The sequence below is a fragment of the Lipophrys pholis genome, assembly GCF_963383615.2.
Source record: "Lipophrys pholis genome assembly, chromosome: 2".
NCBI lineage: Eukaryota > Metazoa > Chordata > Actinopteri > Blenniiformes > Blenniidae > Lipophrys > Lipophrys pholis.
The window spans coordinates 18,329,177-18,356,697 of NC_137636.1; the positions used below are offsets into that span (position 1 = coordinate 18,329,177).

Genomic DNA, 27,521 nt, shown 5'->3' on the forward strand with positions numbered 1-27,521 from the left:
CAGTTAATGTCCTCAGCCACTCTCTGATGAAACTTTAGTGAGTTTCCTCCGTGTTTAAGTCAGTGAAGCTCCGAGCTCAGCTGCATGAAAGAATCAAGTGATCATCTTACAGATGATCTGTAGGATCGAGACGTGAGCTCTGGAATGGCCTCTCTGAAAATGACAAAAATAATATTTATGTCTTGACTCGCTATGTTTACGTTATAGATGAAATATTTCTTAGTGTAATAAAGTTGCCTTATAAATGTCAAGGACGTTGCAGTCGAAGTGGCACGTGGAGCTGTACGAACTGTCACAAGTGCATTGGGGCACCTGAGTTATCAAAAGGCCACTGACACAAGAGTAATGTTCAGGTTGTGTTGACATTTTGTAGGCCGACGGTTCCTTCCATTTTCATTTTAAGTGCATAATTATTTTGATTGTTGGCACCACACATGAGCAGCCGTGTGGAGCGCACAGGCTCAAAATGAACCCACTTACAGTGCTTATCGTATGATTGCTTACTGCTGGATATTGCATGTCATTATACACATGTGGCTTTAAACATCCACCTCAGGATATACTAATTCATGTACTGAGCCATGATTTATACTAATAACAGACTGACCATTCATGCTCCAGCTGGCATTAATAGCATCTGGGTCTCTGCTTCCTGTTGACCCATATCTCCTTCATGCAGTTTTTTCATCTGTATTGAGTGAGCAGTTTCTCCTAATGGCGATATCACATGGTGCTGCTAATGTACTGTAACTAAACAAATTTGAGAAGAAGATGTGGTTTCATTTCAAATGATGAACCCCCGATGAGCAAAAACAGATCTTGAAGTAATCAGCATTCTTGCAGATCATTTGGTGCATAATAGTATTGTAGTGGGGTGGTTAAATTTAACAGGGTGCCTTGCAGAATACTTTGTTGGTCAGTTTGTTGACCACATTCACAGGGCAGGTGAATTAAATACAACAAATAACAATTGAATGTAACTGGAGTAGCTGATCCTATGCTCGTGCAACTAGATTTCTGTGACGTTTCGCTGGCTGTGCAGTGCATGGTCACACACCCCTTTTCACATTTTGCATAATGCTTCCACTTAATGGAGTGCGGCAGCAGACGATCAGGCACCCTACCAGTGTCCAAACAATGGAACAAAACAGCTCCTTGTTCATTTTGTTCTCAAGTGCTCATCAGCTTCTAACTACATTCATAAACATTTAAGGACTTATTGTTGGGATTTCACCATTTCTTACCTGTCTACCGCAATGGCCGCCATGGAGTATATTGAGGAAAACATGGCTGTGATGGGGAAGAAGTTTTGAAACCTGCAGTAACCCAGTCCGAAGTACCAGTCGTTATGAAGCGCATAAACAAAGTTGAAAAGAGTGTTGAAGGTCGCCATTGAAACGTCGGAGAAAGCCAGGTTGACGATGAAGTAATTGGTCACAGTCCTCATGCGTCTGTGAGCCAGGATGATCCAGATCACTGTGACATTGCCAGTGATGGACACCAGGATGATGAGAGAGTAGGCTATGGCCCAGAGAGCCACCTGAGAGGGTACATGAGAGCTCAGTCAATAGTTTGAACCGTACAGTCGAATTGGTACAATAGAAACAGGTTAGTGAAAAAAAATTAAACACAAAGAATATAGCTTCTGAGACATGTTGGTTAACCAAATTTGTCTTAAAAAAATGACTTGGTTGTTTAAGAAAAAAAACTACTTTCCATTAGCAAGGAGGCATGATAGTTGTGCTTACAGCAAAGTAATTATTGGATTTTCCACACCACCTTCCTCAAACAATCCAACAACCTGCATCAAGAGTGATTTGGTGAATCTAAGTTGACTTCAGGTGAGAATGAGTGTGGATATTTAATAACTCTCTTACTAGTGACCAGAAAATCCACAGAAGAAGAAAACAAATACATTTTATACTAGTGCACTAATTCGTTCCTTTTCACACTTTGCTAAGAGGAATTTCCTTTACACGCTGATAGACACGCAGAATAGAAGTAGTTTCCCCAGGTAGAGGCTGGTTCTCATTGTAACTATCATTTCATTTCTTGTGATTTCCTCCCACCTGCCAGTTGGGCTGCTGGAACTGATTTTCCGATGTCTCGTTACCGTCCTCCAGCCAGTCCGTGGTCATCGATAAGGGGAAAGAGGTGGCCTCCTCCTCTCGTTCAATGTGTTGAATAAGACTTTCGGGCGTCCATGTTGGCGCTCAGTTTACCTGAAGACACAAAGTCTCAGTGTACCGGAATGTGACTTGTGCATAAAGCTGCATTCAAAATATATTACAATTTTCTACAGTCTTTTTTTTTTTGGGGGGGGGGGGGGGGGGGGGGGGGGGTGTTGGCGGTGTATAGTGAAACTTCTTATTTTCCTTTCAGTTATTTTGTTACAGTTACATCGGCTTTGGTTTTCCTTTGGCATCTGCCAGTAGAAGTCAATTGATTTTTTTTTTTTTTTTTTTTTTTTACTCTCCATTGTGTTCTTGATTAATAAAGATGGTCCAAGTGTCATTCTTTTTTACCTATCTGATTCCAGCATTGTAGCTCGAACAGCTTTGTTTTCTGGTTTTTGCTTTTTTAATCTGAAACTTGTTGACACAAGCATGCAGGTTTGTCACAATCTTTCTGTGAAGGCATTTTCCCGAAAGAGGCGCCTGAGTAAGCGCTGCAGCCACGCACCATATCACTATCGTGGCAAGTCCGTAATCTCGCACCTGAACATGATGGTTTGCCCATTTGATAAAGCAGCACTTTATTAAAAATGTATGCTTAATGTAAAGTACGCTTTTAAATAAACAGAATCACATTTGCAAGTCAACATGCATCTTAGATATTAGTCCAACTAAAGGGTAATAAATTGATGCCCTGGACTTCACGCAGGAAATATTCACTTCAAGAACCAAACATACGGCAGACTGTAATTTCATTATCTATCTTACCTCGGCAAAGAATTCAGTTTTAACATTTCTCAGTCCAATCCATGTCTTATAAGATCCAAAAAATTGAGACTTCTTCTGCGTAATGGACTAACAGCTCGATCCAATAAACCATTTCTCCGCGCGCTCTGCTGTCTCCTGGCTTCTGACGTCCACGCGTGCACACACACACACACACACACACACACACACACACACACACACACACACACTGCCCTTCTCTGCTGGAATGAGTAACTTGCAAATGTGGCTCGCGCCCGAGAGTGAGGAGCGCGTCCGTGCACGTGGAGCAACACCAATTCCGCGCAGAGATAAAAACAGAGAAAAAAAACGACGGAGGAAGAAGAGTATGAGTCAAAGAGAGTAAGAATGACTGGATTCCTGCATTTCAGTGTCAGACCTGTACAACGTAAGAAAAACAAAAAACAAAACAAAACTGTTGATATGTTGAGAGGGAAATCGTTCAACACCAAAAATTAAACTACTGAAGGAGGTCGGGGACAGAAATGAGAAGTAGACAGCAAATACAAGAGAGGAGTGAGCAATAGCACGTTGAAAAAAGCCCAGCATTCTCGGGTAAAATGAAAGATTTACAATTAAAAAAACAAAGAAACAAATAAAAACTACATCAAGGCATCTACATATTGTAGTCCTCCCTGTAGTTTCACTGAACACAATCTACAGCATCTGAGCATTATTTATGACCCATTTTCCTCTATATTGCATTGATGCTGTGGAAGATACAATTTGATGAGTGATACTTTTGTGTCTTCAGCTATTTGGAGTTTCAACTATTTATATATTTAGGATAATAGGAATAATAAAATAATAGAAAAGCAGCTGTATGTCACATCTGCTTTGTGCCTCTTCCTCGTCTTCCAGTCTGTTTTCATCTTTTGTTTGGTTTTCTCTCACTCTGTATGAGTGTTCTGGATCACCTCAAGTGGAAACAGGTGCATCAGAGCTGGAGCAGAACCTTGTCACCTGTCAGCCAGCCTTATAGTCAAGTCCCCAACAAACTCCCTTCCTGACCTCTACCACCCTGCTTCATTGTAAAACTATTCAGCGACGTGACCTGATTTCAACTGTAATGGTAATGTTTCACCTTTTTTCAGTGTTGTGACCCTGCATTTGTCTGGCATTTGGCCATGCCTTTCTTTGTCAGCGTCACTACCTTTTTCACAGGTTATAATAGACCTTAAACACATCTGCCAACATGCACCCACGTGCTGGTTAGCACTCTTGCCTCATACTGACTCATCTCATCTGGCCTTTTTGTGTACAAATTGGATGTTCACCCTGTGTGTGTGTGTGTGTGTGTGTGTGTGTGTGTGTGTGTGTGTGTGTGTGTGTGTGTGTGTGTGTGTGTGTGTGTGTGTGTGTGTGTGTGTGTGTGTGTGTGTGTGTGTGTGTGTGTGTGTGTGTGTGTGTGTGGATTTTCTCTGCAGGTTTTCCAACTTCTGCCCACAGTCCAAAAAGCTGAGGTTAAGTGGTGACCCTAAAGTGCCTAGAATTGTAAGTGTGTGGTTGTCTGACTCTCTTTGTTTTCCCTGTGATGCTGTTGACCTCTCTGGGTGTTTGCGGCATTGTTTCCAGTGCCACAGATCATAATTAGATGTACAGCTTTGATACTGCAGTGTGGCAAGATACATTCTTGATGAACTCTCTTAGTCTCATTTCCTTCCTTGTCTTTTGCTTGTCCAATATCTAACAAGATCTTCTTGTTTGTGTGTTTCTTTTTTTCTTTTAGCATTTTCAGCATTTTCTCCATGGCGTATGTAGATCTCGGGTGTTCTTAGTATTGTTATACCTCCTCTTGATATATTCATAAACTAGGAGGTTTAGGAGAACAAGACACTCTTGCGCCGTTTGCGGTGTTTTCAAAGCTGTGAGTCTGACACAGAAAAACCTTTAATCGCTCAACCTTTTCCAGAGATCGTTTTTCAGCCACGAGTCCATCAAAAGTGTTAAAATGTGCATCTCTGCTGTTGTACATATTTTTGTCACATACTGTGAACCTCGCTGTGTATTAAAAGAGTGTAACACAGCAGGTGATGTACTTGTTATTCATCAAAACTATAAGATGCCATAAAAGACGCACAATGTGACATTTCTATACTTTTTCTTTCTCAAAAGATTCTGGTAATTGCTTTGGAATTTTGGGTTCTTTTTTTTTCCACTGTCCTTTTTTTGTGTGTGTGCTTTTTGTTTCTAGCATTGTCAACTAATTCCAATTTCATTGCCCATCATAACTTATTTCTTGCTTGCTTTCTGGTCACACGAGAGAAATGTACTACGTGCCCACATGTGTTTGCTTAGAAAAAAAAAAGAAAAAAAAAGGTTTGTGGCAGAGCCGACTGACTACAGCAGGATATTTTCTGTTCTTTTTTTGTGAGTGTGTGTGTGTGTGTACAGTATGTGCTGCATGTGTGTGTTTTCACATGACCACACATTCCTATGAGCCAATAGGACCTGGTGAAGGGCAGACTGAAGAGTGCACACAGTTGTGTAGAAGTAATGAAATGGTGCTGTCTTGTGAATAACTCTGACCCCGAGGCACAGCGGTGTCTACCTAGGTCTAAATTTAATATAAAAAAAAAAAAATGAGTAGACCATATCCTGTCTACTCTTAAGAAAGGAAGATTTTTTTGTTATTTTGACCTCATATCTCCTACTAAATGTTGCACCTAAACTCAGGTCAAAGACTACCACCGACCACTGGAATAATCAAACATTGGAGTCTCCAATTCAAAGGTAATATACCTGGAAGACAAAACACATCTATTGCCTTCATGTTTTTATATATTCAAGATATAAACAGCAAATAAGTTTAATTAGAACTGAAACAGAACTAGTCTGCTTAGCAACCGTATTCGGCCCAAGATCTTCTGAAGAAAATATTAAACATTGGGGAAAAAAGGAAAACATTTACCAACAAGGTAACACCAAATTGCTCATTCTTGACTAATACGTTGTATCAGCAACTAGTGATAAAAGTCCACCTGAGCGAGGAGTGGCAAACACATTTCAAATACTGTGGACCATGGTCAGTTGATTGTTCTGGTTGTTCAAAGCTCATTGTTACCTTCCATCTTCTTCTATTCTGCTTCATATGACTTAGGGTTGTGTAGAGCTGCAGGTAAACCTTGGAGGGGCTGCCAGGCCACCACAGAGCAAACTGAGTGACAGATCATCTCGTACACTCACATTAACACCTGCAGGCAAACTGGAATCACTAATTGACCTCAACACACACACACACACACACACACACTCGCTGTCTCTCTCTCTGTCTCTCTCCCAACGTAGTGCATTTTTGTATGTATTTGAAAGCTTTTGGAAATTTGCACTGAATAGCTTTTACAAGCAGTAGATAAACAGTAGATAGGGAGCTGTATATACAGTGGGGCTATTTGGTATGTTTATGGTTATGTTATGTTATGTTCATATTGTTTGAATAAATGTTATTTTTTATGAACCTTTTATGATTTCAGTTCAAAGCATATACCCAGCCCAGTTTTTTGGGCACAGCATTGCACAGCACAACTTGCCTCTGTGTGATTGTTTGCTAAATCCCACCACTAGGAGGCAAGGTTACATGTTTTGTATCACTGTGCAATACAATGTGTATACCCCAGTATACACATTGTATTGCACAGTGATAAAAAAAAAAATTAAGATGCCAAAAACATTTTAAGAATCCCGTTTGAGAAAGCTCTGACAAAGCTTTTTCCCCTCATAAGTTCCTGCCACCATGATGATTCACTTTGTTCTCGTGCATTTCAAAATGTAATGTAAAAACATCTGATAGGTTGTGAAGGACAACTAGAATTTGATAAACAAAAAGTTTAGAGTTGGAGCCTGCTTTCATTCATGGATGTGCAAATGTTTGCTCAAACTATGGACTTATACATCCCAGAATATCACCTGAATTTTAATTTATGGTAAAACTGCTGCAAGCTTTTTGGTTTGTCATCTGTGTGATATGTGGCGGCCTACCTGCTTAGTTTCATGGTTGAGTTCATCTAATGAATGCTCAAAAGTTTGCCCAGAAATTGAAAATTGTATGGTTGAATTTAAACTACACATTTCATGACATTGTGATAGTCTGTAGGGGTTTTCTTAACTTTTAATATAACTTTTTTTTAAATTATTATTATTTGTGGTAATTGAATGTACTTGATTACAATTATTTTTTTTTTAAACAGTGGTATGCAAGTTTACTCTATTTAATGAAAATCCATCCTTAGTATTTTGTCATAGTCACATAGTTTCTGCTTTTCTGCTGCATGATCTCTGCCACCTTCACAGCCTGATCGTGGGTCTTGGACAAAGCATGTTTCCTCAGCTTATTTCCCAAGATTGACATTGTACTTTCTCTGGCCAGATTCTTGAATTTCAAAGTTCATCTATTCTCTTGAGAGAGCTACGCCGACACCCAGACTGCCTTTTTTTCTTTCAGGAAAGGACAATCGGGCTCATACTGCTGCGTGGTGAAGGGTTTCGATGTGGGTGTGTGCAATGGTCCCTGAAAAATAGGTGGTAACACCCCATATATATATATATATATATATATATATATATATATATATATAAATAAATAAATAAATACACTAACTGAATATTTGAAAGTGGACAGGTTCCGTGAATGAATGGTTCCATCCCTGATGCAGGGATCATATCTTGTAAGGTACTTCATTTAAAACAAGAAAATACCTACTATACTTGCTGCTGAGTGTATTTAATTTGCAAATGAATTCAAATTAAACAACCCCAGCCCAGTGGGTGAATAAAGGCGTACAGCACTAGTTTTCCCTTTATTGTCGTCAGATTGAGGCTCGGAAATACAAAATAATTTTCCATAATAATATATAAAATATATCTTAATAGAATAGATGCTGACAGGTTACATTAAAAATGCATTGGCTGAGTAAATAATGTACAGCATCTCAGCTCGGGACCCTCCGCGCGCTCCATCCATCTCGTCCCCGCGTGATCGCAGGTGTGGTGACGACGTCAACGCGGAAGTGTGTTGTCAACAGCGGAGGGAGCCACTGGAGTCCACACTGTCCTCAACAAGAGACACGCCATGTCCAGCAACGACGAAACCCGCTACTGTCACAAGTTTTCCTACGTTTTCCTCAAATTCACCTTGTTCGTCTATGCCATCCTGTGGTGGGTGAGTACAGAGACTGTTCTACTCTGCTACGGTTTGTTTGTGCTGAGCTCTCTCTCTCTCTCTCTCTCTCTCTCTCTCTCTCTCTCTCTCTCTCTCTCTCTCTCTCTCTCTCTCTCTCTCTCTCTCTCTCTCTCTCTCTCTCTCTCTCTCTCTCTCTCTCTCTCTCATATATATATATATATATAAACAGATGTGTGTATAAATGAACGCCGTGTTCGGGTGCGTGTGCATATGTATTGTGCATAGGGTCTTGGAACGTGTGTGTGTGTGTCAGTGTGTGCGTGCGCGCGCGGCCACACCTTCCTGCACACCTTTACACCGCGCTTACCTGTACACACACTAAGCAAACACAACGACAGAGACAGGAAGGGGAAATGGAAGAGAGAAAACAGCAGAATCGGCTTTTTTTCTTTCTTTCTTTCTTTCTGGGAGTTTCCATAATCGCGGCCAGACTGCAACATGACAGGAGTCGCGTCTGGATCGGCACATGACAAACCAGCATGTTGTCTCTAAACGACAGGGAAGGAAACCACTGCAAATAACACTTCTGCTCCGATAATGTGTGGTGCAAACATCCACGTGGTGTTTATCGAGTAACAGTCAGTGGCTTCTGTCTGACATTGACGCAGGGTTTCTTGTTCTTCTTGTTGAATAAAAATGCATCTGCTGATATATATTGAGCTGACGAGATGAACTGAGCAAGATCCCACATCTACTTGATCCCTCTGACAGTGGTAACACGTGATGTGCATAATACAATTCACAGTAATTCACATTGCATCAGCCATACAGACGTTCCACCCGTTGACCAGCTATTAGAAGACACATAAGAATCAGTCATTTCTGTTACATTATGGTTTAGGGGAGAGCACTATTACCTCACAACAAAATGATCTTTCCAGTGCTGTGTAAAGTTTGCATGTTCACCTTCAAGATCACTGAAACATATATAACCATAGACTTCTCTAGTTTTTACACCAAACGCCCTCTCTGCCCCCAACCGGGATTCAAACCACAGTTCGTGTCACCACCAGACTGTTCAGTCCCATAAAATTGCAATTAGTGTGATACTGCAACTGTGGATTACAGCCCGGCTTTATCATACAACTAGGTATGTCTTTACCTTTCCATTTTTGAGGATTCTATATTACTTTTATGTGTATTGTAACTATTATCACAGGATACCACATCGCCTACTTTATTACATTCAAAGCATCTAAAATATTTTTCATGTAATCTATTAAACTTCATGAGCGATCTGTCTTTTAATAATCGGTATTACACTGCAATACTGAAGCTCTCATCAAGCACTATCCTAAGGATCTATGTGGGTATTTATCTTATTGCCGTTATCTTAATAAAGCCTTTACTTTATTCTTTTCAAAATGTTTTTAGTCCCGCTAATTAATCACTTTGCTTTCATGTATTTCTTTCTTTTATTTCTTTGCAAAGCACATGAATGGCCTTGTGTCTGAATGGTGCTCTATACGTGAATTTGTGTTGCCTTTTCTTATCAACAAGTTTGTCTTGCTTCCCATCAAAGTCTCATTCATGTAACAAAATCACCTGAAAAGTAGGATTGTGTTGGGGGATGATGGCTTGTTCTGTATCAATGCATCCTGAAATCAACAAAATATGTTTTTATAGCGAGCAAATTCTCCTTGTAAAAACAAAATCCAGTGAATGCTTTCTTTTTTTAAATTCTTTTATTTAGTTTATGGAAAAACCTATTTTCATATCTGAGGAGAGTTTTCTCTTTTCATGTACTCTAATCTGCTCAACAAATAGATACAGTTGACTGCATGTGGAGTATCGATATTAAAAACATTTTTTTTTTTTTTCACTGCCTCAAAATGGGAGAAAAGAACCTGATATTGAAGGTGGAGGCAATTCTGGCTTCGGTTGTGAGTTCCCTTTGTTCAAGATAGTTATTTGCCGGATGTGCTAGTAAATTACCATTTAAAAACACAATTCTAGCAGAGAAAACAGCCTTTTGCTGCCAACAGATCAGAAAAACAGACACCGGCACAGCTTGTTGGAAACATCGTCTCAGTCTTTGTTCACTTCGTGTGTTTTAATATTTATATATTCTCTTGCTTGTTGGTGAAAAGAAAACACGGCTCAATAGTATTATAGGTTACATAGAATGTTGTGCTTTTTAAGGGTTGCAACAGGAAGCCATTGAATGTAAATCATGAAGGTGAGACTGATTTCTGCAATGGATTTAAAATGACATAGTGGAAACAATATAATCTGATGGCTGACATTAAGTCTTTTTTTTAATATACATTTTTATCTGTAACGTAGTGGAATTCTGCAGCTGCTCCCTCTTACATACAACTTGGCAGATTGTGAAGACAGATGGCTTACCAACGCAACATTCAGTGCACACAAAAATGTCTAATTTGTCTCGACTCTGTGACATTCCTGAAACATTTATTCTTAGACAGTGAGAGACACAGAGCGGAGGAGAGACGTAGATGCTGAGGCGTCTGTAATGGATCTTATTATGGTGAATGAAAGCAGGTCTTGATAGGCAAGAGAAAACATTAACATGTTATATTTACTCCTGCTGCTGGTTGATATAGTGATTTTAAAACGACCTTTTCAGAGCAGGCTGTCTGCGAGGCGGGTGGCTTCTGTCAAAGATAAAGAGCAGTTTACAACTAATTGTCACATTTTCAGGAAATCATACTGACACAGTCTACATCAACAGTGAATCTGTCATATTGTTTAATAATATACCAGTGTGGGACTCGGTTCAACTCGTGTTTTGTTTGAATGTCTTTCTTGCAGTCGTTCTTAGTGTTGAAAGGAACTAAGTCGGATCAAAATATTAGCTTTGAAATTACAGACAACTTGTATCGAGCATTGCAAAGTAGTGTAGGTGCTCTCTGGCTGTGAATTTGTTACTCAGAAAATGTGTTATTTAATGTTTTTGACCTTTACTGTCTTTATGTTTACAGTGCGATGAACTGGTAACCTGTCTGGGGTGTGTCCTGCATCCACTACTAAAGTGCAAAAAAACTAATTGCACTGAAGATCTGAGCTAGGTGATGTCAGAAATTTTGATTGAGAACCACAGTAGTGGTATAGCCCTTGTTTTCTATAATGACTTGTATCTGACCCTCCTCAGTGTCCTGCAGGACAGGATGTGTTGGATATCAGCTGCTGACAGTGTGAACAGTTAAGCGACACAGGGTATGTTTGAGAAACAATGCAGACGAGATTATGAGTAATTTCCTGATTGCTGCGGACAATGAGAGAAGTCACACAAGGACAATAGTTCTTATCTTGGATTATATCGTATAATCAAAGGTTTTGGGAACTGTTGCAAAATATTGAGAAACTGCTGGTCATGTTTTAGTCATTAATGTCAGATGCAAGTTTATTTTGCCGGAAAGTATAAATTCACAAACATGTGTTTTGATGCTTCCAGTGATCTGAAGTAAACGACATCAAAGAGTTTGTCAGCAGTTACACTTGCTGTCTGAAGTTTTTTTCAAACTATGTGCTTGTGACAGTAGAGTCACGGTGATGGTGGAAGTTGAGTGAACTCTTTAACCGAGCATTATTCTCATTCACCAACGTGACAAGTTGATTTTTTAAAACCAGATCCTTGGACGTTGACCACTGACAAGTTGTAATTGTTCTAGTTTGTACTTAGGAAATCATTATGTTTTGTGTTTTTCTTTACATCAGAGCAGCATTTATTGACACTATATATCTGTCAGACAAATGCTTCATGTAGATAACATGATGATTTGAGTCTCACGGGCCAATAGAAGCACTCTGTTGTTTTCAGTGTGAGCCCGCACCATTGTTGGCCAAGCGAACAAGGCTTAAGTCTAAAGTCATGCAGGGAGCACAGCAGCACTGTGACCTAAATACACACAACAGCATGCTCGCTGCGAGAACAGTAAGTAGTTGATGTTCAGTAGGTATTATGTCCTCTGTGTTCGGCATCATCGCCACCTCATGTTTGCATTCACTGTAAAGGTTGACATGTGATCTGGAGCCGGAATATAGGACAAGTTATATGACACAGGAAAAGGGATTAACAGTGTTGGGATTTATGTTTGGTTATTGGCATTAAATAACTCTAAGTAATAGATTACTGAAAGTAATAAATCACTAAGTAATTTTATGAAAAATTTTAATTATTAATGGAAGTAAACTATCATTTACTCATTAACAACTCCTAAAATAATTGATTAATTCCTAAAGTTAATATATTATAAAATTTTTTTATTAATGGCATATTTAATTTAAATACATTTATTTATTCATTAATAATTAAAGGGACACCACCAGAGAACCTGGAAATAGCTAATTACCAAAATATCAGTCTCGTTTGGAAAAGGGTTTGTTTAAGTTAGTTAATATTTCTGTGTAAAATATAACAATCTTAAATAAAAGGCAAGGTGTGAGATCCGAGCACAGACTGTTGCAAACCAGCGAATGTCAACAATAAATACACAATAATCACCAGGAATCGTTCAAATCAGCGAACAGGCGTTAATTAACAAAAATGTATTCATTCTCAAATAATTCTGAAATCATCTCATAAATCAACACATCTAAGTAGCAAACGTCATCTAACACCAAGATCTAATCTGACCCGTTGCGTCAACGTTGGTCCATCTTGGAGTGGCGCACTCTTTTAGCCTTCCAATGCAACAGGGACGTCTGTCCCTGAGCTGTTTCGGATGAGAAGAGGCTCCCAGCGATAGTTGGAAGAGGGTCTTGGAACAAGTTTGAATTTCAGACACCTGCAGTGTCCGAATCGGTTCGACCAGTGAGTGGCTGAATGTGTGCATCTGACGTGACACTCTGCATTCACAGCTGAGTTTCTATTGGTTCCAAACATGGGTTTCATTAAAATGTATTTTTTTCTATTACTCAAAGGTTATTATCGTATTATTTCATAAACTATTAATTGACACACATCCGCAAAACGTCACAATCTCACATTACACACTCACATTATAGTTAGTTGTCTTTTGTTGTACAAATCAAATTTGTCCACTAGTGTATCACTTGTTTTATTTTACACCCCTCCTGCGTTTTTTCTGTACTTTGCCTTTACATTCACAGTTCTTTGTTTAATATTTTGTTTGTATTAAAGCAGGAAGCACTTTGATAGATCCTTCGACAGCGTCACAACAACACTGTTGATTTAACATGTGACTTGATTCATTCTAGTTATTTCCTTCATTGGCAGTGTTGCATATTAATTAAGAAGTCTCTTCGAATCAAAATGATTAATGATCAGTTTTGTAATTATGAAGTTGCTAACCATGATTTATCAAACTGATACAACTTAAACTACTTAAAGTAAAGCAGCAGTTCAAGAGTGATTTAGAGCTGTATTTTTAATGTTAACTAAACTTTTATTATATTGGTGAGTCCCAACAACACGAGGATCGCTGTTCATGAGTGAATCTGACTGCACTCTTCCACAGCAGAGAGTCAAGCACAGTCAGATTATAGTTGTTTTAGTTGAGTGTAGGAGGCTGTTTAATACAACTTGATGTTGGCCTGTAATAGATGCTCACTCAACTGCACCTAAGCGCATGCTGATAAACAGCACTGACTGTTTTATTAAATCTTTCCAAGTCATTTTGTTGAAATATGTCATCTTGAAGCAAAGTGATCTCCAATCCAATAAAACACTTTGTAGGAATTATATTTCACGACTGTTGACATATTCTGTGGCTGGCAGAAATTTACCGCCCCTCTGTTTAAAATGCTTCAAGTCACCTCCTCTCCTCTTGGCCAAGATGGAAGTGAGTTTGAGGTGGGCGGGCGACCAGCCAGCGGCAAGCAGGGACATGTATGGGAAAGACATCATGCTGGATTATAAACAGTGTCCAACCCTCACCAGTCACGGCGATTAATGTGAAACACCTCCTCGTTTCTTTCTTTCCTCTCTGCTTGCTCAATGCTCATTTCTTCTTCGCTGGCGTGTTGACTCTGCAAAGACAGAAGATGTGGGATTGTGGAAAACAAACAGGAATGACAGATTGTGTGTGTGTGTGTGTGTGTGTGTGTGTGTGTGTGTGTGTGTGTGTGTGTGTGTGTGTGTGTGTGTGTGTGTGTGTGTGTGTGTGTGTGTGTGTGTGTGTGTGTGTGTGTGTGTGTGTGTGTGTGTGTGTGTGTGTGTGTGTGTGTGTGTGTGTGTGTGTGTGTGGGTGCTTGTGTGCCCTTTGAAGTCACCTTTGCTTCTGGCAAAATTTTAAACTGGTATAAAAATGTTGGCTTCCCTGCCTGATAGTTTTCAGCTGAATAACGTTACCGCTGCAGGTGCAAACTATAAAAATTGAGTTTTGCTGAAAAACAAGAAAATGACTTTGAACCGTTTTAAAAAAAAATAAAAATTTTAAAATTAAAATCTCTCTCTCTATATATATATATGCCTACTCTTTAAAAAAAAATCAACCTCAACAACATATTCCTGCTCTTAAAAAACACATATTTCTGCTCTCTTTACCTCTCTACTATATATTATAACACCAAGCTGCCCATCTTTATGTATATTACCTGCTGTCTGTGAACCAAGAAGCAGAGCGAAGCAGGTGAAAATCAAAAACCAAAACCTGGCTGAATATTGCCGTAAGCACAACACATGCCACCCAAAGCAAGCACAGATTCTTACAGCTGGTTACTTCATCTTCTTGGTTTTATTGAGGTAGTCTTTAAACATGTTTTCTGGCTTACCACAAGACCACCGGATGCGGAGAGTGTCGCAGTAGCCCGGCTGACAGCAGCTTCACATACTTTCAAATTGCTCATGTATGTTACCCAAGCAACAATTTGTAGCAACAGCACCATATGTACAAACGTCAGCCACGTCTTTGTTCAGTTGGTAATGATATTACACCAAAATGTGATAATTAGAAAAACTAAAGACAAACAGATTTTGAAGGATAACAACATCTAAACACATTTCTCTACAATTATACACCAACATATTGTGATTGACAACTTCATTGTATATTTTCAGACAATTGTGCCACTCATTTGGATCTGCATGGATACAAAAGCAAGAAATAACTGAAGACACTATAAATGGATGGTTGGTGTTTGGCCATGACGACTTGAGCTGGTCTAATCACATTGCAGGTCTATATATGCCACACACGGTTTGGCAGGAACCGGATACATGCAAGTGTCCTTTTTTAATTTTAGATCTGCCCTGAGCTCATTGTGGGAACAGATGCAGTCATTTCACTTTGTTGTATTAACTTTGTGTTTCAATAGGAAGAGATTTTCCTCTCCGGTTTCAATGCGAAATACAAGCAGCTGTGTTTTGGAGTTATTATGTGATGCAGATTTGAGAATAAAAAATTCAAAATCTGACATTAAAAATCATCTGAAGTACCAATTAATTTTTTTCTTTTAAACGAATAAAGATTTTGTTGGCGCTTTTAAATTTGGCTTTTGGTAAAATCTACGAATACCCGATTGTGCGTTTATAATTTCTTTCTGAATTTCTGTTTGGCCGCTTTTCGGATTCCCTACCAAGAGGCTGTGGAAAAACAGCTGCCAACTTAAGCGAAATAAAGAAAAAACCTGCATGGCTATATTCTGAGGTTTATTTTTATCCTTTATGCTTTTCTCGTACATTGTCCCAGGTAGACTTTGACAGGCACATTTGCATTAATAGCTGCTGCCCTATGCTAATGTGATTCAATTAACCTTTTGAAGGAATGACCATGATAACAGTTTTAATGCAAAACAGTTTTCATATGGTATAATATTCACGTGACAGAGACTAGTTTGCAGCTTTCCAGCACAAAATCCTGAAAAATGTCTTCTGTTGCTGCAGGTTTATTGTGCTTTTCTTTTTTTTCCTGGTATAATTGTGTTCATTTTTCTTACTGAAAGTCTTTTGAGACTTTCTTTGAATTTTTGCAGATAAGCTTTGCAGAGGTATGTGCTTTAAAAACACAAAAGAAAAGAAAGGGATCTGTTTGTTGGCATCTGCTTTGATGGTGAATTTTATCTTTTCTCCCAAACTTGCTATAGATTGAGCAATATCATTCACCAGACGCCTCTTTCCACAGCAACAAACATCTTGGAATACATACAAAGAAATACAATTGGCATCTGTTGGCGCCTGGCTCAGAGCTGGAAACAAGGAGTCACACACTGAAAATAAATCAAGGGTGTACAGAGTCATTCACCCTGACAGAGAGTATGTGTATATATCTGAGTGTTGGTTTAGAATATTAACAATTTCTATACCAATCTTAACAATATTAACAATTAAAATGAGGAGTTCTCACATTGAGGTAGCATGAGGTAGCCCCTCACAAAGCTTAAACCACATTCAATTCAAGTCAATTCCACTTTATTTATATAGCACCAAATACAACACAGTCATTTCTAGGTGCTTTTACCAGAGAGAAACCCAACAAATCCACATGAGCAAGCAGAGCGACTGTGGAAAGGAGAAACTCCCTCTAACAGGAAGAAACCTTTGCAGAAACCAGACTCCGAGGTGGAGGCTTTCTGCTGGCCGGTTGGGGTGAGGGGATTGAGAGGAGAGGATAGAATAGACAGACAGACAGATTGGGGGCAAGAAACAGACCCTGGTTCTCGTTAGGATACAAACATACATGACTTGCATTTCTTTTTTAATTTAACAGTCTGAAAGTGTGGTTACACTAAAACTGACTTTATAATTCTTATTGTCTCTTTTACACTCGAATTCAGCAACAAACATTGAGGACTTTTTTTCTATCGCATGATCTATGACAAAAAATAAAAAAGGAAAAAAATTCTGCTTCGAAAAGACATATCTTTGACCCCTAGATTTGTCTTGCTGCGGCCTCAAAATGAATTGAATATATTTAAATAATCAAGTAAACGATGTGAAATATCTGTGAAATCAGCCTGGAGAAACTGCTGACTGCCCTGACTGGCTCATGAAGGTTTTTAATGCTCATCACCCGAGTTCATAATGATGGTATACTAACATCAGCTGATTACTACAAATCATAAATCTCAGTTTTACTACAACAAAAAGAAGTATCAGCGCTAAACACGCCAAGCTGGTATTTATATTCAAATATCTTCAAACACTTTTTATTCTGATGACCAGTTGCTTTAAAAAGTAAAACAATTTTGTTTCATAAAATTAAGTTGAGGCTGATGTTAGCATTTTATGAAAGAAACAAGTGCTGGTGTATTTTTTATTTTCTTTACTTAATTGAACATTTGTTGTATATTAATGCCTCTTCTAAAGGCTATTGCTTGATGATAGCATGTATCACAGGGCTCTGAGATACATTTAAAATAAGTTTACAAAGGGACAATTTGAGCCAAACTACCGACTTCAGCTTCCACAGACAGACACCCACACACACTCAAATTTACAGTGGTGTGCCATTGACTTCTTGTGTATCTTCTTTTTTTTCGGGGGGACTGTGAAAGAAAATGGGAGAACCCAAAGAAAAACAAAGCACGTACAGGAAACATAACATGTGTAAATGCCACACAGCATGAATTAAAGCTTTAAAGATTGTGTGCAATCTCTGGAGTCTGTTTCACTTGTGGTTCAAATATTAATCATTTTGGTGGACCAAATATTTGTGTTTGTAAATCTTTGTTCTCCTTTACTGATGCTGTCTTGGATAGGCCGGCCCTGAAAAAGATATGTAATCCTAAAGGAAATACCAGCTTGAATTAAGGGCTATTCAAAAAGGGGAAAAAACCAAACATTTCAGCATGTACAGTACACTATGGGGAAAACGATTCAATTTTTGACAGGTCGATTTTGTTGACAGAAGTGAATAAATCACCCACTTATTGCACTTTATCCTGAGGACAACATAAGTGTCTGCATGTCTGGACAAAAAATGAGAGCAATTTTTACAATTACTGTTTCAGACTTTTTCTTTTCAATACAATTTCCCATGGTAACCCCTTGGGTGGCCTGTGGCGACCATCACTGTCACACACTCTTAAAGCAATACATCCAGTGGTTGAACTCTGCTGGCTTGATAACATGACCAAACCTTAAGCAATTTCAGCAGATGGGTGCACTTTCCTTCCCGTCTTTAACGTTTTCCCTGCTGAATGATGGCTCCGGAAAGAACATCAGATTGAGGAATCTCTAGGTCCTCTAGACCTTTATTGTTTGTGCCATTTTAAGAGCTGCTGGAATTGTTAAATTCAGACACATATGCCCTTTTCTCCATCATATTCAAGCCATTCATCTAATTTTCTTTTTCTTTGCATTACCAGCTGATTGGTGGATTTATCTTGGCTATTGGCATCTATGCTGAGGTGGAGAGACAACGCTACAAGACGCTGGAAGGAGTGTTTCTGGCCCCGGCTGTAATCCTGATCATGCTGGGAATCATCATGTTCATTGTTTCATTCGTTGGCGTGTTGGCGTCACTGAGAGATAATCTAACTCTATTGAAAGTGGTGAGTGGTGTCTTTTACAGCCAATCTTTCTTCAGGACATAGTAGCAGCATTAATGCTCAGTCCATGATTTCATTTTCACTTGACTATTTAAAAACACACTGAAACCTGTCAGAGAAAAAAAACTAATAAAGTGCAGATTAATTGGCTGAAAGGTTGTATTCCTTCCCGTGTTTTGACTTGATACATACACAGTTATGTCAAATGTCTTGATTTTTGATTCACGTTACCAGACAGTAAGTTAAGGTTCTCTCTCAGCATCACACTAAAAATAAATTAACATTGAATTCATCAGGATCAACAGTGTGAAATGCTTTTGACTTAACCCCAAATGAACAGCATAACCAATGTCAAGTTTAGTGGGTTCTGTAGTGTTTAGATATGTGGAGTTCATCATGTCGCAAAAGACTCTAAACAGCAAGCTTTGCGCAAACTGGGATTCTACTGGATAATATTGATTCAAATGTTCAAATATTGAAACAAAGTTAAGAGATGATGGCTGTATGGCAGTGTTTTGTTTTTTTTAATCATGTTTAGGTGTAAAACTATAGTGTGTAATTTTCGGACTATTGAGCGCACCTGAATATAAGCCGCACCCTGAAACTTTAAAAAGAAAAACAAAAGTGTACATATAGGCAGTACTTGTCTATAAGCTGCGGGTGTCTACATGGTAACAGGGCTTGAATTTCACTGTGGGACCGTGTTTGTGTGCGCTCGTAGTCCGCCTGCTGCAGAAAATCCAGCAGAGAGAAAGAAAGAGAGAGAGATGGCAAGTGAATTCCAGAAAAAAATACACAAACACTGAGGGCTTTATCTCTGTTGATAAAGTATTTTATCAGTTATTCGCTGATTGTGATTCTGAGGAGGAAGATTTTCCTCTGAGGAGGTTGGTCAGCCATGGAGCTGGAGGTCGGGGTTGCGTGATGCACCTGAACGATTTCAGCAAGGAACCAGACTAGGTCAGGAAGAAATATCAGTTTTAGGGGAAATTTTGGAAAAGCAGACGCGCTTAAAACAGCGCAGATACAGGTAGATATAGAATCTGGCGACATGAAGCTTGTGAACCTGCAAAAATTCATAAATTAGCCGCGTCATTATTTTAAGCCGCAGGTTTCAAAGCATGGGAAGAAAGTAGCAGCTTATAGTCCGGACATTACGATGTGTTTTCTTTATATATATATATATATATATATATATATATATATATATAATGTATATGTAACACGGAATTGTTGTTTGTGTCTGCTGTGATTTAGTTCATGTACACACTGGCTGTTTGTCTGATCCTGGAGCTGCTTGGAGGAATACTGGCACTCGCGTTTCGCAACCAGGTGAGCTGCACGAAGTGTTTATTGATAACAAGACCAATAACACAACCCCAGCTGATGGGGTTTTGATCACAACAGTCTTCTTGTAGCCACTATATTGATATTAATATAACAAAATAATGAAAATCATTTTGTTTTCAATTTCAGGGACTTACAATGACTAGAATAACTGGTAACCCAGGTCTATGTTAAAAAATATAAAAGTCTCACAAAAAAGTAAATGACTCAATTATGTATGGTCAGAATGTTGTGTTTTGTTTTTGTCCATTTTTGACACAACACAAAAACAGGTACAAATCACCTTCCCCCCACCCATAGAGATCATTATGGTCAGAATATGTCATCAAATGTCCAATATCCATCGAAACTTACTGTAGAACATAAAATCCAAACAAAAGGTGTACAGTGAACATAGTTAATGAAATCAGGAGATTACTGAAACCCTCTGTAATGAAATGTTTTACAGTGTGAGAAGACTCTAGTTAAAAACAACAGTGTATCTCAGGTCCACAAGTGATCATCACTTGCGTCATATTTCTTTAGTGGAAGTGACACAAGAGTGCATATATGGACAGGGCCAGAAGCCAAAATAATGTTATAAGAAGTAACAATCACACATACATATATAAGACTAGACAAACAGACAAAAAAGAAAGATAGCATTATGGTGGGAGTGTAGATTAAGGACATCATAAAACCAGAAGTAAATGGAGACAAGCACCACCTCTAATGTAGAGTGAAATCTAAAAGCCAGAGCACTGGCCACCATACATCTAAATGTTTCACAGCGACTTACACATTCATTCATTCATGTAATTATGGAACCATTTATCTTTTAACTGATTTGCCTCCATTGTATTCTGTCATCTATGACCAATGCCTCTGCTCCCTGTGTCAACTTTACTCCCCGTTTGTCTTTACATCTCACATCACGCCCTGCATGTAGAATATTGCAAATAATTTGTACAGACATTAGATACAATGGTCATTGGTGTGAGATCAGAATGCTTTCTTTTATTGGCTATATTGTGTTTTCCCCCCGACCTACTTCACATGGGAGGGATTTATACCTTTGGGGAAATACGATGCATGAGCCTCACTATAGGTCTTACATTGTCCCATTTATACCAGAGATCAACTGATCACTTAGATCTTCTTTCTCTCTCTCAGCTGCACCAATGGCTCCCTCTTCTCTCCACGCTCTAGTCTTTCCTTGTCTTGTCTCCTCTGCTTGACTTCTTTCCAGCTATTAACACACGAGATTAAGGGAACAACATATTTATGAGCTTAAAAGGTTATGCAGGATATGAAATGAACACTATTAACTTTATCAAGCTTTACCTCAGACTGATGCAGCAAAAGTTGTTTTTTTTTCTTCTTCTCTGTGCATTCTCTGAACTATATACATTGCTGTGACACTTTGTGCTCTGTTTTTTCTCTGTCCTCTCCTTTTCTCTTCTTCATTTCCTTCCACTTGAAGGCCCTAGCCATGCTTTGTTTCAGGGGTTGGGCTGAACACAGCGGGGTGTGCGTTACATCGGGTGCGTGTTATACGCAGCTTTCATTATACAAGTTATACACATTCTATTATTTATGAAATGAAATAGTACAACAAAAAAATCAGTTTTGCATAATAGATGAATGCCTAACTTAAGTATTTTTTGTTTCAACCCATTTTTAATAACACAATAATAACATTTGTTGTTTTAGCTTTTAAAACTGCATTCATCATTTGTGGAGGTCATTTACACTTTCAAGGACGACTTTCATTACTTCAATAAAAACAAGTCAGATACCCTTGTACCTGAAATGTTGATGTTGAAGGGGGGCTCTGATTGAGCAAGGGGTTGGAGGACACTTTTCATAAAACAAAAAATTGACTTGAATTTCCCGCACTATGAAAGACAGATTTGTGAGAGTTGAGGAAAATATGCACAATCCCCGCAATAAATTCAGGCTCTGGTACATATCTTGTTCTATTGATATAAATCGTCTTCCAACACTGAGAAATGAATCAAACTGCGTGAATACTAATTTTAAATAAAGAAAAGAAATGAAATAAAAAATGTAATGTGACTTTAACTTAAAAAATCCCCCTGATATTTGTCAACTAGAACTTCAGTTGATTTAATGAAGTGAACATTTCAGACAAGAAAAATGTTTGACCATGAGGTGCTCAGCGTGTGGGTGATTGAAAATGCAGTGATTTTTCTTTTTTAAATTAGAGGCACCTGAGTCAGGGCCACATTATTAACCACATTTTATTAACTCTTCATTAGACAGCATGGATTTAATGTTTTCCTTTGCTGTCCCTCTGGATACGCTAATGAACTTGGCAACCAATTGGTTCCTGCTTGCTGCTTCGTATTAAGTGGTTCCTTAACGGTGAGCCACGAAGGATTTATGTTGCCAAAGGTTGGTTAAGTAGGTTTTACACCAGGACCACGGATGGTGTTGAATCAGAGGTGGTCAGTTTGAATACAGTGATGCTTCAGTAAATGCTGTAAATACCGACGCAATCAACTAAAGTGCTGAGATAACTAAAAAAAAATTAAATACACAAGTCATGATTTGATGTAGATTTCATTTAAAGTCAGTGTTTCTTGCCCAACTCGGTTTCAACTTTAAATGGGAAAAACATTCTATTTACTGTCTTTCTTTATGGTCAACTTGTTGAAACCATAACTATATATGATGTCTATATAATGTGTCATGTAATCGTGTACTCAAAATTCCAGTGTACCCAATTTAGATAAATTAAAAAAAATAAGTTTTTCGAACTGCACTTTATTTTGTGTTTATTCACTTTAAACTCCCATCTCTGAAAATGTTTCGACAGTACCACAGAACAGATTCACCATGTTTTACAGTCCTACCATATTCTTCATTATAAGGACTGCCTCTCAGCAGCTCAGTCAGCATACTAGACTGGTCCAATCAGCCCTGGCGAGGGGAACACCAGCGCCCTGTTCTCACTGGTCAAACAAGTGACTCGGCCTCCTCATCTACACACAACCTCCCACTGTGGTTCACTAATGCCACTTTTCAATACAAAAATCAAACAACATACACCAGCAGCTTACTGTCACCCCTCCGAGCCATTCTTCTCCTTCTCTCCCGTCTCATCTCATTCGCCCCTTCTCAAACTTCAAACTCCCTCTGTCTCTGAAACAACAAACCTTATCCAAAAATCAAAGCCCACCACCTGTCAGCTCGACCTTTTACGTACTCCACTTGTCAAAGCTCGCCTCCCTTCTCTCCCGTCTCCCGTCTTCAAAAATAACTGCCATAATCCACTCCTTCTCCTACCCTGGAACTGCTCCTACTCTATTCAAATCAGCTGCAATAACCTGGTGCACACCCCAATAACCTCTTTCACCATCTCTAATTCTCCATTCATATTTTAAATTCTTGACAAAAGTTGCATCCCAGATCCACACACATCGAACCAACAATAACCTGTATGAACAGTTCCTGTCTGGTTTCCGTCCTCAACACAGCAACACACGACTTTCTGCAGAACCGTTCGACTGATGATCATGACGCTGTGGTACCACAGTGTGTTCCTACATAGCTTTTATTCAGACAGAGTAATGTGAGTTATCCAGAAAAGTTGGAACACCTGTAGGAATTAGTACAACATTCAAGGCTTGGTCAACCTCCTTTGAGGAAACTCCTCATGAGGAGAATTACTCCAATTCTATAAATCTGCATATTATATACTGCAGGTTAAATGTGTCCCCGTAGAGCCACTGTGAAGACCTGGTAGAATTAGGCCATGAAGAAAAGGAATTTAATGAAAAATGTAATCTCTTCAATCCCTCATTTTGTTTTTCTGATCTGTTCGGAAAGAAATGAAAGATGAATGAAAGGTCAGAGCATCAGCTCCATCTCCAGTGAATTTTAAAGAAGGTAAATGTTTCAGAAACAAAGAACAGATCAATGAATGAAATTTTCAATGAATGAATACATTTAATGAGAATCCTACAATGAATGTCTTTATTCTCAGCCTCTGGTACGACTGATACATTAACCCAATGTGACCGGGCTGCGGCAGATTGTGACTGACAGATGTGATTAGTTCAGCTGTCACTTTTTTATATTCAAGGTCAATGAGTCAGTTACCTTGACTAATTTGAGCATTTCCTCTTAACAGCTGCTTGTTCGACACAGGGATATCAGATCAGCTGCGTCATGGAGAATTAACAAACCTCATCATCCATGTTTCCCATTTACATGCAATGTTTTCTTTCATTTCACAGACGGTGGAATTAGTGAACAAGAACATCCGAAAGGGTATAGTGAATTATTACGATGACCTGGACTTCAAAAACATCATGGATTTTGTTCAAAAGAAGGTATGCCAATCTATTTCATGATAAGGGACATTCTTCTCAATAATGCACAGGAATGGAAATATACATTAGTTTTTAGAACATGTGTTAATACACTGCGGTGGAAAGAAGCCTGTTCATTTTTGCTCAGCAAAGTCAGTAATTGTTGGGTGGAAAAAACTGCACCACCAGTGAACTTGGATCCTCACAATCTGCTGTGTCCAAAATAATCAGCAAACAGTTCGTAGCCATCACTGTGCACCTGCTCTCGGACTGCATCAAGCTGTCGCCAGCAGCCTGCAGCTGAAGACCTCCTTCCCAGCTTTTATCAAACACATGAGATGCAACGTGCAACAGCAGCAGACTGATCACACATTGAAGCTGAGTCTCGGCCTCCAACAAACTCCACTGATTAGCAGAGACAAGATGCCGTTCTGTGGGCGTTGTGGTGTTATAGCATGACCAACTTCTGTGGCTTGATGAAGTGATCATGTCGCTGCGGTAAGTTCGCTGCTGTTTGAAAGCTAATTGCATGGACCTGAAAATTGTTCATTTGCTTTGGGTCAAAAACATGAGCTGTGCAAGTCACTTGTTTTCAAACCATGAATGACATGTAGTTCTTTTAATAACGATACATTTTTGCTTCACGTATGTTAGAAAGGCATTTCACAGAATCATGTAAATGATACTTCATAGTTTTCCCCTTTTTTTTTTTTTTTTTTTTAAAGTCTCAACCTGTCAGGGGGCCCTGACAGGGGTGGGTGTGTGTGTGTGTGTGTGTGTGTGTGTGTGTGTGTGTGTGTGTGTGTGTGTGTGTGTGTGTGTGTGTGTGTGTGTGTGTGTGTGTGTGTGTGTGTGTGTGTGTGTGTGTGTGTGTGTGTGTGTGTGTGTGTGTGTGTGTGTGTGTGTGTGTGTGTGTGTGTGTGGGTCATATCACAGACTTTGTAGTGTTACAAGTTGTTATCTTGTCTTATTATTAAAAACCTGACAGTGTGATATTTCATAGTGGGAAATATTTCTGCTACATAATATAAGGTGAGTTGGTGACAAGAGACCAGCACAATATTTCAAGTTTATTCATTTTCTCTTATCTGATATGATCTGTGGAGCCTTTTCTGCAAAATGCCATGAAATTGGAAATTATCTTAATAGTAGATACCTGTGAGAATAGTTTAGGTCATGAAACTGATGTCTGTTTATTTGTGTACATTGATATTTTTGGGGGGTTTTCTTCTTCTGTTGTTGATCAGTCTTATATTCTGCAATATGTGGTCATAGTTTGAAACAGATTGGTCACAGTCTTGTTCAAATTGACATAATTACAACAGTAACAGTGGCCCATCAGGACCAGTCATCAGAACTTAAGTATAATTTCACTCTCATCTGAACGGTTGCCTTTGCATTTTTTCCACCAACTTGCTGCTGAATGCAAATTTTGTACCTTTCTCGGGCTAACAATCCAGCAATCAAAGCCATTTTTACATCGTGATTGAGCCATTATGTGTTGATTGGTTAGGAACGCAGGCATCGTTTGATTTCTCCATGTTTTTTCTTTCTTCCTTTTCCATAAAGTTACTGTCACTTCTCTGTGCAACTGCAGTTTCCATGAATTTCTTTGTTGCCGATACTTCTCGGTACCTGACTAATTTGTAAAAGCTGTTTCACCCTGATCTGCTAATAACAGCAATTATGCTGTGGATAATATAATAATAGCACCTATAGGAATATATATGTGTATATGTATAGGCACTTGACAACCAAACATTACCTGGTTGCTTGCGGTATATGTAGGAAGCTATGAATAGGATGTGTTAAGCAATTTACTGAAAACGCTAAAGGAAAAAAAAAATCTTTAGCCATTCTGATGATTGATTCAGTTTTGATCATATACAATTAAGATTATATCTTACTCCAACCAATTGATTAATTTTTTTCTGGTAAGTGCACAATTATCTTATATAATGCTCATCAGACTAACGGGCCTTGTCACCAGAAACATGCTTCAGACTAACTATCTGCCAAGTGAGTATCAATGAATAGAAAATGAGAAATAACTCATCAATGAGAGAGACAATAATTAGCTCTGTTAGCTGCGGGTCATATCTTATCTGGTACTACAATAATTTCAAGCTGACCGTTTTGCGTCACACCATTTAAATTTAGATGTGACGTTTATTTCAGCTGCTGTGGTTTCCTCTGCCTTCAATGCAAAAGAAGACATTTATTTGTCCATTTGACGACAGTTTCATGATTAATGAAAATAGCAGTGATAATATAGACTCATGCAGTGTTTTATTGCTTTTCCCCCTCTCATCAGAGTGAACTCTAGCCAGTGTAGTGACATTGTCTCAAATACTTAAACAAAAACCTGCGACAGTGTCTGTGAGCACTGTGCCTGCAGAGTCAATGGTGAAGTCTGAGAGTGCTGCAAACAACAAAGTCATTCAGCCATTTGTACAGACACTCGATTCATTTCCTCAGTGCTGGGTGGTTGTTTGACTCAAAAGTGGTGATGCATATTTATAAGTCCATTTTGGGCCCATTGCAAGAGTTGCTGATGGCATTTGAGCAGAACAATCGCATTGCACATTTTATTTGGAGTCATCTTGCTGTGCTTTGCATTAAGATGGCCTCAGCAACAAGCAGTCTGCCAGCAGACTAGAATAAAATGAAAGTTCAACAAGAATCAACATATCAGCAAACCTTGACCATGCAACACATTCACACATGTAACTTCTGTATGTGTAATAGCTCTCAACATACTCAGTTTAATACTACCACATGTACACAGTTTGCTTGGATTCAGGTGAAAAGTCACAATAAGTCTGGTAATTTCAAATATTCAGTAACGAAACTAAAGTCACGATCTGAAATGAATGTCACGTTTGTTCTTTTTGTAATTAGATTGCTGTTGATGAGCAGGTGTGAAATCTAATTAACAGCCAAATTTTAAATTGCTCACTTCTCACCGGGCAGAATGTGAGCTAAGCAAAACAGAATTCCTTCTGTTTTCCTGTGGCGTGGAATCAATCTGGATCCCTCTCTTCAAAGACTGCAAACTCATAACTTCACCAATGATTTGGATCATTTCGTTTCAGCCCACCAACAATGGGCCAATAATAGCTCCTCCAGCAAAAATTCATTCACCATGAAATGAAATTATAATAACAATTTCTCTCATTTTCTGTCATCACTTGAGGAAGGTGCTTGTTAAATTACAGGGTTTTTCATTGAAAGAGTCTAATAACCAAACAGGTTTGGAGTTAATTTAGTACAAAGAAAATGAAATCTCGTCTCAATGTA

The 27,521-nt window shown here is 38.7% G+C and overlaps 2 protein-coding genes across 2 annotated transcripts in view; one reads left to right on the forward strand and one right to left on the reverse strand.

The window, feature by feature from the left end:
* The window catches only part of tacr2 (tachykinin receptor 2), a gene marked incomplete at its 3' end in the record, with an annotated part of 7,120 nt that extends 4,931 nt beyond the window's left edge, over positions 1–2,189 (reverse strand). Inside the window, exons 1-2 of the mRNA XM_080458068.1 lie at positions 2,070–2,189; positions 1,245–1,540 (exon numbers count right to left, since the gene is read on the reverse strand). Of these exons, the coding sequence (XP_080314194.1) occupies positions 1,245–1,540; positions 2,070–2,138 (365 nt within the window). The 5' untranslated portion in view covers positions 2,139–2,189. The remainder of the gene's footprint in view (positions 1–1,244; positions 1,541–2,069) is intronic.
* A 5,768-nt stretch (positions 2,190–7,957) lies between these two features.
* The window catches only part of tspan15 (tetraspanin 15), a 36,364-nt gene continuing 16,800 nt past the window's right edge, over positions 7,958–27,521 (forward strand). The window contains exons 1-4 of the mRNA XM_080490629.1: positions 7,958–8,118; positions 18,373–18,558; positions 19,813–19,887; positions 24,147–24,242. Coding sequence (XP_080346755.1) covers positions 8,029–8,118; positions 18,373–18,558; positions 19,813–19,887; positions 24,147–24,242 — 447 coding nt within the window. The 5' untranslated portion in view covers positions 7,958–8,028. The remainder of the gene's footprint in view (positions 8,119–18,372; positions 18,559–19,812; positions 19,888–24,146; positions 24,243–27,521) is intronic.